Source organism: Mustela nivalis, assembly GCF_964662115.1.
Source record: "Mustela nivalis genome assembly, chromosome: 3".
Taxonomy (NCBI): Eukaryota; Metazoa; Chordata; class Mammalia; order Carnivora; family Mustelidae; genus Mustela; species Mustela nivalis.
Window position 1 is genome coordinate 43,190,665 of NC_139022.1, and position 15,213 is coordinate 43,205,877.

The following is a 15,213-nucleotide window of genomic DNA, read 5'->3' on the forward strand; positions in this document are numbered from 1 at the left end:
AAGTCCCAGCATGTGATTAATTGCTCAGAAAACAGGACTGTCTCTTTAGCTTCATGAAATTCATTAGCTGGAACTCTTCTTGGAGAAGAGAACTCTGTTTTTGGATTGCGTTCACTTAGCACTTAACTTTTATTTTGTCAGGTCTCCAAGTATGCTCCCATGGAAAAAAAAAAAAAAAGTATAGTTATTTGTACCAGAGCTCCTCGATATCTGAGAGTAGCCGGGGAGTGGAATAAAAGACCCTTAAAGTGAAGTCACTAAACACTGGAACATATCTTCCTAGTAAAAAGTAAACCAAACCAACAAAACTAATGAGATTTCGGTTAGAACTTTGAATGAATTGGCAGTCAAGTCAACAATGCGTTTATACAACATGGCATCCATCATTTTGTGTTTGGCTTTGCCGCATATAACAATGGTCATTTTTACAGAGAAAAACAGAGAGAGAGAGTGAGTTAGTTCTTGGGCTTCACCAACTGGCCCACAGCTTCTCTTTCTCATTTGAGAGTCAACTTATTCTCTTGTGAAACATCTATTAGACGGCCAATAAAGAGAGAAATTGAAATGTCGTTTCTGGAGGACAGAAGATGTACGGGTCCAAGGTGGTTCCAGGCATTCTGCTCAACAGGTGGGGCTCGAGACATCTGAAGCACTTCCACGCACTCTTACATAACCACCTGTTGTGGGATATTCTTCTAAAGAGAAACATCTATTAAACCATCCTTGCTGACGTGTTTCTGAAGTTACTCATGGCTGCAGCTTCTCTAGTGACCTGATGTATATTTCCAAATATTCCTTACCATCCTTGTTTCTGATTTCAGGAATACTGCATCCTTTGTAAGCTTTGCAGTTTTACTTCCAATCCACTTACGCTGTGTCTGTTTTGCACTGTTGGGGGGAGGGTGTGTTTTAAAACCACCCACAGCCAGTGTAGGATCGACTTCAGAAGATGTTGATTTAATGGATAGAGAGCTTTGCTACTTCTAAGCAGGGGAGAAACACTTGCGCTGGGGGGAGTGTTTCAAAACTGTCAATTCATGACTATTTTCATGTTATGATGACTTTTATGTCACTGCACACCCTGGACACTGTGGGAGGTTGGATAACCAGGCCTCCCTTTGTGGCACGATTGTCATTCCCTGATGAAGAAGAGCTGTATACCTGACCTGTAGGTCCCCAGCAGGATCTTTTTCAACATGTTTGCTCTTGCTGGCCCCTGGGTTTTCCAGAACAGCTTTTCCATCGGTACCATTTGATCTTCTGCTTCCACATAATCAGTTCCTAATGACAGTCCAGACGTAGAAAAAGGGGGAAGGGATCTATCTTGCTTCCTTAGCCCTGTATTAGCACAATCAACTTTGACCATCTATAAAACTAGCCTGTATTGATTTTTTTTTTCAATGACCTTCGTAATCTACTACTGGAAGATAGACACAGTTTGGGGACAACTAAAAATAGCCAAGAATATGTGACTGTTCTGAATTCCAGCTGCAGAGTCCTGATTTCCAAATCATCACCGACCTTGATGCACTGAGTAATTTTACTTATCACTGGAGATATGTAGTTGATCTATACTGAGAATAAAAATTAAAAGTTACAACTAACATCTACTGAGTACTATTCTTACGACCTGGCCTGCATGATCTCATTGAATCTTTTGTAATATCCCCAGAGGTCAAGTGTGCTTCTGTAACAGAAGCTGTTAAAGACACTGAGTCCCAATCCCTTAAAAGCCTGTGAACATTGGGTGATGAAGTAGAAATCTAGCAAGAGTATGGGATGTTGAGTATTGATGTAAGTATTGAGTATTGATGTAAGAGTATTGATGTATGAATAAGGATGTTGCTCACTGAGGTATAAAGACATACCAGTATGGATCACCACTGTAGGGTGGTGGTGTTGGAAATTCAGGAATCTGGTGTTTTGGGAGCAAATGGAAAGAGTAATGATGGAGAGCCAGGTTTTTCCTTTGTTAAGTTCAGCGACATGCCCGTGAGCCAGGGACTCAATTAGAGTTTGACGAAAGAAGCAGAGGTCCAACTGAGGCGGAACAGAGCATGAGCCATACTCAGTGGCCTTGGCGATGCCTCCCTCTCCTAACAATGATACAGCAAACACATGTAAATGAATTACATCATGCAGCTGGCCATGGCCAGCTGCACCTGGGGGGAGAGGGTTTGAAAAACTCAACAAGGGTTTGAGACCCAGACAAAAGATGTGTCTAAGAGGGAAGGAATCTCTGTTTAAAACATTGCATTTCTAGGTATCACGGTTTCTGTTGGTAGTTTCACTGACTTGCTAGCACAGAATATGAGCAATCCAATTTGTCCCCTGTTGTCTTGTCTGCTCTACCATGTGGCAGTGCTTCCTGCAAGGGTCTTGGTCTAGAAGTGACAGAGCTCTTCCTGAGACCCTGTGGAAGGTGGCTGAGATTGGTTGGGACCCCAGTGGTTGAAATTAGCTCCCTTTGAAGTACCTCACCTGGAAGAGTCGGGCCCAGGAAAAGGAAAATCGGAAGTAGAACTAGAACAAAACATGGGCATTGAAATTGAGAATCCCAACATGATTTAGGTACAGAAGGAAAAGGAAGGAAGAAAACAAAAGCCCGATTTTCCATAACACCTAGAACAGTACTGGGAACTGATGAGGAGTTAAAGAACGTTTCTTGATTAATTTAAAATGGTTTGAAGCTGAACATTTTCCTAAGGAGACACTACGTAAAATATATCTAATAAAGAAAATATCTGTATTCAACTTCTTACTCGGGTGTTGATGTAGATGTGAGACTTTGGATGCATGGTCTAGAAAATTGTATTCAAAACGTATTGTTTGGATCAACATGTCCTATGCCTGCTTGTGAGGAGAATGGGACCCCCTGTCTCGATGGATATTTTGCTAATGATTTCATTAGGTGTTTTGGTGTAAATGTATGTATGGGTAGCAGTCAACTTTAGGTCATGTTGCTTTAATGTCAAAAAATACATTTTGCCCACTGTTTTTATTTCATTTATTTGTATTACTATTAGTTATTTATTTAATTTTCAATAAATTGAAAATATGCAGCAGGCAGAACAACTCAGGAGATACGTTCTCTCCTCCCAACACACCATTAGGAAGTTGTACTAGGCCTTAAGCAATTTTAGTTGTAATTTCCTTAATTTGTAAGCTGATAAGATTGTGCCAGGCAATCACTATGTTTCTAAGTACTTCTTAATTTTCTTAGAAAAGTTTTAGGTTCACAGCAAAATTGGCAGGAATCTAGAGAGATTTCCTGTGTACCCCCGGCCACCATACATGCCTAGCCTCCCCCATTACCAACATCCCCCACCGGAGTGGCACATTTGTTAACAACTGTTGAACCTACGTTGACACATCCTAAGTATCCAAAATTCATGGTTTTTCTCTTACACTCTTGGTGTTGTATAATGACATGTATCCACAATTACAGAATCATACAGACTGTTTTCACTCCTTTATAAATCTTCTGTGCTCTGGCCACTCATCCCTCTCCCGGTACCTCACACCCCTGGCAACCACTGAATTTTTTGTAGTTCCACCTTTTCATCATGTCAAATGGTTAGGATCAGCCAGAATATGGACTTCTGGATTGGCTTCTTTCATTTAGTAATACGCATTTAAAGTTCCTCCATGTCCTCTGATGGCTTGAGAGCTCATTTGTTTTTAGTGGCAAATTATTTTCCATTATGTGAATGTACCCTAGCTTATTTATCCATTCACCTACTGAAGGACATCTTCATTCCTTCCAAGTTTTGGAATTGTGAATAAAGCTGCTACAAACATCCCCAAGCAGATTTTTGTGTGGACCTTGTTTTCCACTTCTGTGGGTAAATATCAAGGAGTAGAACTGCTAGATCTCACGGTAAGAATATGCTTAGTTTTGTAACATACTGTCAAACTGTCTTCCAGTAGGGCTGTACCTTTTTTATTCCCACCACCAGTGAATGAAAGTGCCTGTTGCTCTACATCCTTGCCAGCATTGGGTATTATCAGTGTTCTGGACTTAGGCCTTTCTATGTAGGTATGTGGAGGTATCTCATTATCTGAATGTCATTTTACTGATACCGTATGATATGGGGCATTTTTTCATATGCTTACTTGCCATCTGTATATCTTCTCTGGTGAGATGTCTTTAAAGATCTTTGGTCCATTTTTTAATGGTTGTTTACTTTTTGTTTTCTTGAGTTTCAAGAGTGCTTTGGCATTTTGGACAGCAGTGCTTTCTCAGACATGTCTTACACAAATATTCTCTTCCAGTGTGGGGCTTGTCTTATCATTCTCTGGGAACAGCCTTTCACAGAAGTATTTAATTTTAATGAAGTCCAGTTTATCAGTGATCTCTTTTATGGATGGTGCCTTTTGTGTCTTAGCTAAAAAGTATCACCGTACCCAAGGTTATCTAGGTTTTCCTCTATGTTACCTTCCAAGAGTTTCATAGGTTTGCATTTTACATTCACTGTGATCCATCTTGAATTAATTTTTTAAAAGATTTTATTTATTTATTTGACAGACAGAGATCACAAGTAGGCAGAGAGGCAGGCAGAGAGAGAGAGGAGGAAGCAGGCTCCCTGCTGAGCAGAGAGCCCGATGCGGGACTCGATCCCAGGACCCTGAGATCATGACCTGAACTGAAGGCAGAGGCTTAACTCACTGAACCACCCAGGCGCCCCATCTTGAATTAGTTTTTATGAAGGATAAGGTTTCTCCATAGATTAGGTTTTTTGCATGTGGATATCCAGTTGCTCCAGCACTGGTTGTTGAGAAGACTACCTTTGATTCATTGTATTGCCTTTCTTCTTTGTCAAAGATTAATTAACTGTATTCATGTGGACCTATTTCTGGGCTAACTAGTCTGTTCTGTTGATCTGTATATTCTCTTTGCCAGTACCACGCTATCATGATTACTATGGTTTAATAATAAGTCTTCAAGTCAGGTAATGTCAGTCCTCCAACTTTGTTCCTTCCTCTCTTTCAGTATTGTGTTGGCTGTTCTGGGTCTTTTGCCTTTCCATATAGATTTTAGAACTAGCTCATTAGTACCCACAAAACAACTTCTTGGAGTCTTCTTTGTAGTTGCATAGAATCTATAGATCAAGTTGGGAGGAACTGACATCTTGACAAAATTGAGTCTTCCTATCCATAAATATGGACTATCTGTCCATTTATCTAGTTCTTTAATTTTGTTCATTAGTATTTTGTAGTCTTCCTTGGATATTGTACATACTTTATTAGATTTTAAATACTTTTTAAAATTTTATTTATTTGAGACAGTGAGCAAGCAAGAGAGCACAAGCAGGGTGGGGGCAGAAAAAGAGGGAGAAGCAGACTCCCCACTGATCAGGGAGCTTGATGTGGGACTCGATACCAGGATCCTAGGATCATGACCTGAGCTGAAGGCAGCCACTTAAGTAACCAAGCCACCCAGGCACCCCATACTTCATTAGATTTATATCTAAGTATTTCATTTTAGGGGTGTTAATGTAAGTAATACTGTCTTTTTAATTTCAAATTCCACTTGTTCGTTGCTGGTACATATGTAACATATTAGCCTTACATCCTAATCCTGCAGCCCTGCCGCAACTGCTTATTCTAGGAGTTTTCTGTCAATTCTTTCAGATTTCCTAAATGGACACAATTTTCTTTCTTTCCAATCTCTATAAATTTTTATTTCCCTCATCTAGTTGCATTAGGTAAGACTTGCAGAACAATGTTGAAAAGTAGTGGTGAGGAAGGATATTGTTGCTTGATGCAAAGTTTTGTAAATACTATGAACTTGAGGAAGTTTCTTTCTATTCAGTAATTTTAAAAATAATAGTCTTCGGTGGTATTCACCAAGGAAAGGAAACACAAAAGAGAATAGTAGTAAAAAGAGGTAACGTAAAACATTTGAATGAGACTAGAGTTTGAACTTAAAATGATTCTCAGAAGAACTGGTCATTCTTACTGGTGGCTTTCCCCCCCCTCTGATTCCTGCCTGCTTTGTTGCCCTCCCCTGACCCTTGTCTGGTCAGCCTTTTTTGGTAAGTTCACTATTGTCAAATCTCCATCTTTTTCTTACTTTCTCCAATTCTCTCTGTAAACTATTTCAAACCATGAACCCTAAGTTTTTTGGAATAATGACTTTGATTTTATCATACATGCCCTTCCCCAAAATGCAATTATGCCCTATATTTATTTTAACTATATTAAACTATGATTTGTTTTGTGGTAAGACTTTCCTTAATGCTGGTACAGAAAATTTTGTGTGCCTTCTGTGGCTAAACTAAAGTTAGCTTCTTACAAAAATAACCCTGTTTGGTTTCACTGCTTCATTCAGTGGACTTTTTACTCATCCAATAAATTCTTGAGTGCCTTCCATATGCCACAGTATGTGCTGAGCACTGTGGCTTATGGTGGACAAGACAAAGGATCTTATCATGAAGGAGACAGATACATGAGCAGATAATAGTATTGAGTTACTATACGTGCTGAATGTAATTTGCTCAGGAATTTTGCACAGAGGAAAAGGCAGGGAGGTACTCTGAACTTGATGTCAGGTACAGACTTGGACACTTCTTAGGAGTTACTTCCCAAGTCACTCCCAACGAAAGTCTTTCAAAGTATGTTTGTTTAAAAGCTAAACACAGTGAACTGGTCAACAACAACAAAGAGAAACTACTATAGATATTCCAAAACAGGGCTTTGGTTACTTCATTGCTGGAAGAGCTGAAATTCCAAACTATGCAAGATAGAGCTGTCCTGAGATCAGTAAAGGCAGAGAAACCACCACCACTCCTTGGGCTGAAAGGACAAACAAAGAAGGTCTGTTACCATCTTCAAGTTAGGATGACTGTGCCTTCCAGTGCAAGTCTCTAACCCTAGCTGAGCAAAGGAGGATGGTATCCCAAGTCAGGTTGTTTGAGTCGGAGACTTGTGGGAAAGCCAAGGAGTGATATCAAAGAGCAGGTGGCTGGCTGTATGTGTAGGGGTCAGTCATTAAGTGGGATGTGGACCAAGACTTTGGACACACAGGGAGCAGAATATTGGAGCTGTGGTGGAAAAATAGAAAGAATGTCAGACAGGTCCATGGGATATTGGATTTAGTATTTAGGAGCTGATCTTGTTCTAAGGCATTTTTAGTGGGGAAAAAAAAAAGCAGTAGAAACTCAAACATGGGGAGTTAAGTCAAAGAACATGGGAAAGTGGCAAGTGTGAAAGTAGATGCCTCTTTTGAGAAGTTTGGACAAGAGGAGGGAAAAGATGGGGTGGAATCCAGAGCCAGGATGCATCTTATGTGTAGTGTTGGTGGGACGTGAGGAGGTGTGTGGTCAGGTGCCATACAATCAGAGATGGGCTTTATCTTTAAAGAACTTAGTAGAGACAGAGACTCAGGGTCTTAGGGCTGGAGTCGGGCCTGGAGAAGGTCAGGGGAATTTTCTGCAACTGCTTGCCGAGGAACTTAGCCCTATGTTGCGAAAACTGTGCATCCAGAAGTCCAGCCTTCAGCCAGGAACCCATGTAGCCCCTTCCACTTACAAGCTGAAGGCACCTTCATGACTGTATGATTTTAGGACATAAATACTCAGAACACCCGTGGTTGTAGAGCACCTTTGGACTAGGTTCATAATCTCACTGACCCTGTGATCGCCCCAGAGCTGGGAGTCAACAAAAATGTACACATGCATACAAACCTAGCTGTATGCATTTGTATGCATTTGTACACTTACACACACACACACACACGGCTAGATATATTTCGTTGTGTCTTGGAAACTCCTCACTGGGAGCCTGAGACTCAGAGCAGCTATGCCTCCACAAAGCTTTCACGATCCATTCATGACTGAAGCCAGGCATTCTCATAGCCTGGCCTGAAGAGTGTCAGATAGATACAGCCCCACTCCACACTACTCTCTGGTTGACTAGGCCTTTCCACCCCAGACAGCCAGGGGTCCTCTCCTCTGGCACCTCTGGCACTGAGGGGCAGAGCAACTCCCCGATGTCCCGGAAAGCTGGTCCCTTCTTACTTTGGTAGCTTGTCCACCGACAACCAGGCTACTGTGTTCTCATGTCATGCCTTCCCCAGATTCAGCCCACAGAGCCTTTCAACCCTGGGCTCTTCCGATCCACATACAGCAAGGAACGGTGCCACTGGGGGCCTTACACTTGTGGACTTTTCATCAAGGCCTAGTTCTCAGATTCTCTCCTCTTTCCCTGCTCCCAAATTTCTTTGAGCCTTTAAATCCAGTATTTCTCCCTGTTCTGTCTCAAGGCCCTGCCCACCCAGTGCTCTGTGGAGCCACACTGCCGTTAGGGGATTCCTGATTTGGGGATGTCTCATCCGGAACCAGCTGGGACAGGTTACTCGGGATTATTGAAGCTAATAATACCTTGTAGGTTATGGGGAGGATTTCAGGAGAAAACTTGTGTGTGAAGGACCCAGCTCAGTGCCAGCCTTAATCAATCTTCTCTGCCTTTCCCCGCCCCAGTGGCCTAGAGCTCTTACCCACATTTCCCAGCACTTAGCGCACTAATATAATTAGCAACATTAATGTTTCTAAAAGGCAATTACCATTTAATTGCTCTGACCCCAACCAGCCTGAAGTTCCATTCCATTCACTTCTAATTTGGAGCTAGGGGGTTTTAGTCCTACCGGGCTGGTCACGAAATCACTGCCTTATAGAGAATTGAACAGAACTTCAGGCAGCCATCGATTACAAGGCAAAAGATTTGGTAATCCTCTCCATTTTGCTCTATATAAAAATGCAAATATCAATTTGCTCTTGGCCAGTGGACAAATCAGACAATTTCAAGCAGCAGCTTTCTGTGACTTAGTGAATTATGCTGCTTGGTTAGACCAGCCCCGGCTTTTCAGAAGGCGTGCCTTTCCCCATATGCGCTCTACGGATCTTCATTGAAATAAATTAGTGCTCTTGTATAGATTCAGACTTAGAATCAAGTTTCAGGCATCTCGTCTTAGAAGACATTTATTTATATTACATACTCAATTTAAAGGAATAAATGCCCTTCCCTCAGCCTGCGAAGTTTGTTTATCTTAGCGCTACTGTGAGAACCTAACGTCCAATTGAAGGCCGTGTGTATTCTTTTTTTTTTTTTTTTTCCTCCTCCGAACCAACATCGCCTAAAGTAACAGCAGTCTCTAATCAAGGGAAACCCAAAGTACTTTGAGACTTTTGAATCCCAGTCTTTAATATTAGAACTGCATATGTGTGTTTGAGGAAACCTAGATTGCCCTAAGCCACACGGAAAGCATTGACATCTGAACCGCTCCACATGTGATTGGGAGCTTAACTCGAGCAGTTTGTGATTTGGAAAACAGCCTGGGCCATATAAATTTCCCCCCTTCTTTCTTTTCCTGTTAAATCTAACGCCAAAGTAAATGGAAGCCGTGGAGAACCTTTGAACTCCTCAGTTCTCCAGTGACCTCAGTGAGGCTGAATTGGCAGAAGCAGTGATGCATTTCCAAAGGAAGACCTTTTTTTTTCCCTTCCCTCCTTGAAATGCACACGTGACCATTACCTCCCCAGGTGGAATATGCGGGTTTGCAGCCGGCCCTCCCCAGCTCTGCACTGCACTGGCCCCATGCTGCCTCTGTGAAATGGGCTTTGCGCAGTCAGGAGCTCCTTGCTGCAGCCATTGGGCCTCCCTGGACTTGGCCCCCGGGCTTCTTAGCACCACTGCCTCACAATTCAGGCATTTTTTCCCCCTTGCTTCCCTTTTGGAAAGAGCTGTTGGAAGCAAGAGGTCTGGAACGTATCCACCTGTTGTTGCCAGTTTCAGCAAGCGCTTCACTTGTCCCAGCTCCCCTTTCCTTTTTTATGAACTGGAGAATGAAAAAAAAAAAAAAAATAGCCATGCCCACGAGAGTCCCTTTCTCTGAATGTCTTATTCTTGTCCTTGTGACCAGTTTATCTTGTATGATGCATTATTTATGCATAATTAATAATTACCTGTAAAATATATCTTAGGACAAATGACCTAACATATTTAATGTGTGTATGTATATGTAATACAGTATATATATTCTGTTGTCTTACATATATTACATATATATTCATATATATTCTGTTATATTACATATATATATATATAAACAACATATTACACATGACTAGACCATTTTTTGCCTCTCAAAGGCAGGGACAGGGGCAGTGGACATTCTCAGCCATGTGATTTCTTAGGAAGGCATCTCTTCAGCCCTTCTGTGCCATCGGTAAGAAGAGTACTATCCATCCATCTAGACAATATTCACCAAAATGTTTACTACCCCCCCCCCTTTTTTGGACAGATCACAAGTAGGCAGGCAGAGAGAGAGAAGGAAGCAGGCTCCCTGCTGAGCAGAGAGCCCGGTGCAGGGCTCAATACCAGGATGCTGGGATCATGACCTGAGCCGAAGGCAGAGAGGCTTTAACCCACTGAGCCACCCAGGCGCCCCTACTCCCCTTATATTTTAATGAATGCTGTTTTCTAGTATGGAAATAGCCCTGAAGGGGAGAAAAAAATGGTACGTTTTACACTTTTGCTCTAAAGCAAAGGAATGTATTGCATGTTTGCTAATCCTTTGAAAACCAAAAAATGTTTATGTAAGCCTTTATTTTGGGGGACTGTGGGGGTTTATAAAACATTTTTTTATCCTGAGCCCTCAGCTCTGAAAAGTCAGTGTTATTGGCCATCAATTGTTACTATTTGGGCATATTTGAGAAATGGCGTCACATAGACAGTTTCTTAGTGTATTATCCCCAGATCAAATCTTGAATTATGATTATGGTCTCATGACTATATTTTGTCTGTTTAGGGCAGTTCTTCCTTGCTCTCCAAATTCATCCCAGGTGGTCATTGTGCCTCTTTAAACACAAATCAGGAGTACGGTGGGGGGTGGTGGGGGGTGGCTCACTAGTGCTGGAGAGAGACTTTCTCTGTTCCAGTCAGGCAGCAGGGACCAGTGTACAGAATATTTCAAGATCTTTATGGATCTGGAAGTCTAAGTTCCTGAAATGTGTAGCCTTGGAGGAGGGAAAACCATTGCCTCTAAAAATCTGCATGACTTATATTATAAACCTGAGGAGACTCTTCTCTAAAGGATTTGCTTAGAGGCGTTCCATGGTGGGAATGTCTATGGTAAAGCCTTTGGGGAAGATAGAGAATAGTCCACAGAGAATCCATAGTCTGACAGCACGTGTGGAGATAGTGACTGAGAGCCAGGGCTTTGGGAATCTTTCATATGTGGCGTTGATTCCTGTCTCCATTACTCAGTAGCTTTGAGCAATTTACTTTCTAGACTGCTCCTCTATTTACTCAGTAAAACAAGAATTTTAGGTTTTAAATAAGATTCAATTTATAAAGGAACACACCAACATGGTGTCTGGCTCAAATTGGTGTCAGAGAAATATTAGTGGATGTGAGCCTTGTGATTGTGTCATTACTGTTATTTTTACCAGTGTTGTTATTACTAACATCATAAGAAACTAAGGGGCGCTGTTTGACGGAGTGTAAATAATGCTGAGTTAATGGATATGTTTCAGGGAGGAAAAATGTAGTGTGAGGATTCTGAGGTGGCTCTATCTGTCTTAGGAACCAATTAGGGATAAGGGGGTTAATAGGAAGGGTCAGCTCCCCAAACACCACTCTCTTCCCACTCAGCCTCTGGAAGCTTTCTCACCTGCACGCTGCCATAAACCTTTTACACATATCCCTACTGAAGGCATTTGGTGAGTACCAAATACCGATCTAATCCTTAGATAGATAATCTGCCCATCTCTTATCTCCCAGATCTGGATTTTTTGCTCAGGCCAGCGTTGTTCTAGTCTAGTAGAGATACAGGGAGTATACAATCCTGTCCCCTCATCGAAAGCATTTGATCATTTATGTGGTGTCAGTACTCGCAGCGTACCCAATTTCAAACTCCCAGCATGAAGCTGGTTGTGTGTGGTTGCTCAAGTGAGGGCAGGCTGGGCCCCATAAACCACTGAGGCAGACTGAAGCATGAGCTGGGACCGTATGGAATGGGCTGCTTGGCAGCAGAATGTAGAAGTGGAGGGAAAGTCGTTTGTCCCCAGCACAGAGCATTATTACATACTTAGCCAACAGAATTCATCCAGGAATGAACTAATGGCTGATTTCTTGAGCGACGTGTTCCAGCGCTATTCTTCCGCCCTTGCTCTTTTACACTCCAGACATTCCTAGGACAGAAGTCTTTTGCAGACTTCTGTGCACTGGGGGATGGGGAAGTGGACAGGTCCACTTAATCACTTCCCAGCGATCAGAATGTTTCTTTAAGCAATCGTTGGGAAATTCGGTCATGGACATAATGCCCATGTTTATGGAAGTGTCCTCCTCATGTCCTCTCTTCCGCCCTCCTTTCTCTTCTCCCTCCCTTCCTTCCTTCCCTTTTTTATTACCCTCCCTACTGTAATTGAGAATATTCCCTAACATCTCCTTCATTATGTCAACAATGCCATGAGATCTTCGGGGTAGATCATAGTATTCCTGCTTTGTAAAAATGGTAGAGGTACTAGAAAACCGCCATACCTCACGAAGCTGCCTTGTTACCATCATTGGTCATTGGTCATTTTGTTATTCGGAAACCTTATTATTCAGATACCTCATTTCTTTGATTTTTTTTTTTTTTTCTCCATGAGCAGACAGTCAATTCAACCACTGGCCACCTTTCCTTTGCAATCCCAAGTTTAATGTCATTTTCTCCCCTATGGTTGTCAAAAACTATACCACGTGCTATCTAGGAAATTGCATTATGGTAGCTATAAATAGATTTCCAAGAATCTTTAATTAAGTGAGGACACCTGGAACTTTCTCATCGCAGTTAAGTCCCCGGAGATGATAAAACAGACTCCCCTTGGAAAGCTGTTCTGTTTTCCGCCGCCCATCATCGCTGGAGCCAGTGGGACGCTATCACAGACACCTCACAACTGTTAGGATGATCAGAGTTGATATTCTGCCACCAACAGGCTTTGCCAGCCTAGTGGATTAAAAAGCCCAGGTCTCCTCGCTAAGACGTTTTCCAAACACCTAATGACTTAAGAGAAGATATCCATGATAACCAGTTGGTCATTGACCATGAAGCCATCTGCCGACGTGCTTGAGATCGTTGCTTGCGCCCTCCTAATCCTCGTGAGTGTGGTTGGAAACGTGTGTTTATTTTATTCCACAAGGAAGTGTACCACCGGGCGTTTACAGACGTCCTTCCTCCTGATTTTCAGCCTTGTGTTTGTCCACCTCCTGAAAAACTTGGTGGTGAATGTCCTGAAAATAATTTATTCTTCCGGTTTCATGTTGGATTCTGCAGGCTGCAAAGTAGTGCACTTCACAGCTTCCCTGACAACCTTGCTGGCCATCTGGTTCGTGTTGCACTTTGCCTTATTCTACCACCGGAAGCTTTACCACGCTGTCCACCCCTTGAGTGAGGCACCCAACCCCGATCATCCGAAACGTTCTTGGAAGGTGCTGTGTGCCCTTGCGGGGGCTGGGTTGGCAGCGTACCTCCCGGTTTTACTGTATGCTAGAAAATCAGAGCACCACAGTGCAGGAAATGATACAGACCCCTTGTCTCCTAATAGGATTTACGTGGATTGTCTAATTGACTATGGAAACCGGCAGGTAGAGTTTTACTATGGGAAAATATTTTTAGCTCTGATTGATATTCTTCCTTTAGCCACCTTAGTCTTTGTCTGTTTCTGGATGTCTGTTCTCCTTTTGGAAAGAAAGAAAATGACATATGGCGACATCTGGATGGGAGATGATGATTCAGAAGTTGAAATCCTTAGAGGGGCCAAGTTCAGTATTTTATTAATGTGGCTGATCACTCCACTTTGGATTTCTCACTTTATCTTAGTCTATTTCTTAAAAGACTTGGCAGCCTGTGTCTTTTTTCCAGCTGTTCTCACAGCTCTCTCTTCAGGCTTCTCAGCTCTGAGTCCTTTCCTGCTCATGTTGGTGCACTACAGAATGAAGTTCGTATCCTTCTGTGGTCCCAGAGAGGAAAGACCCACACCTCCACCTGGAGAGGTTATTCTTTCTCCCTATGCTTAGTGGCAAAGAACTCAGTTTCTTTTTTATTTTTTTTTAATTATGTTTTTTGTTAATTCCAGTATAGGTAACATACAGTGTTCTATTAGTTTCAGGTGTATGATAGCGTGGTCCAGCAGGTCCATACATCACCCTGCGCTCATCACAACAAGTGTGCTCCTTAATCCCCATCATCTGTTTCAACCATCACCTCCCACTCACTCCGCTCTGGTAACCATCATTTTCAAGAACTTGCTTTTCATCCCTGGGAAATGGGCCCTGGCCTGGGAAGGTGCAGCTGAGGCTTCCCTAGCCATCATCACTAGACAGTTTTTGCAAAGGGGCTCGAAGACCCCCTCCTCTCTGAAAGCAGAGCTCCGGGGGAAATGGCAAGAAGGTAACATGAACACGAAGTTTTTAAAAGCTAAAGAACAGTCATTAGGACATTTGTCATTGGGGACAAGACTGAGGTTTTGAATGTAGAAATTCCAAAGTGAGCGACCAAGGGTCACAGTCTGGAAATAAACTCTATGTAACAAATAATAAGTATTTACCCTCGGCCAGGTATTGCTTTCGAAAACAGGGTATCGTTGAAGTTAAGGCTGATACTTCCTCGCTGAATTGTTATCGGTACTTGATACTAATCTTGTGTTTCCATCCTATGTTTTTCTTAACATGCTTTGCCACGTGTTGAAAATCATTCATGAAGTATGCAGTGTTCAATTTTTGTACTATTAGTCATAGTACCTCATCTAAGTGGGAACCAGATTGCATTCATTTTCCTTTAAGAGTCTTCAGTAAATTAGGAGTAGATGAAAGCATTGGATCAAAGAATTAGTGCTTGCTTAATCATCCTGTGAGTGTATGCATCGATGTGCAAATATTTGGTTACTGAGCTAAGCTTGCTTAATTACCTACAAATTAGACTATCCTCTTCTTCAGAAAAAAAAGAGTCACTCACTTTACAGAGAGTTTATTTCCTCTTTTGGTTATTAAGTCAGTACATTTTAATTGGAGGAATTGATGAGATCTCCATAGTAATCTGATTTCTGGATTTGGATTCAATAAAAATAAGTATTTTATAACCACAATTAATTAAAAATACATGGCCATTGGGATGCCTGGGTGGTTCAGTAGGTTGAGCATCTGCCTTTGGCTCAGGTCATGAACCCAGGG

The 15,213-nt window shown here is 42.1% G+C and overlaps 2 protein-coding genes across 6 annotated transcripts in view; both read left to right on the forward strand.

Annotated features, from left to right (window-relative positions):
- SNCAIP (synuclein alpha interacting protein) overlaps positions 1-15,213 on the forward strand; it is a 157,054-nt gene that overhangs the window by 49,623 nt on the left and 92,218 nt on the right. The window lies entirely within an intron of this gene.
- LOC309860989 (uncharacterized protein) lies at positions 13,090-14,061 on the forward strand (the record flags this gene model as incomplete). The annotated part of the gene is made up of 1 exon (XM_082723389.1): positions 13,090-14,061. One exon carries the CDS (start codon positions 13,090-13,092, stop codon positions 14,059-14,061), a length of 972 nt encoding a protein of 323 aa, XP_082579515.1.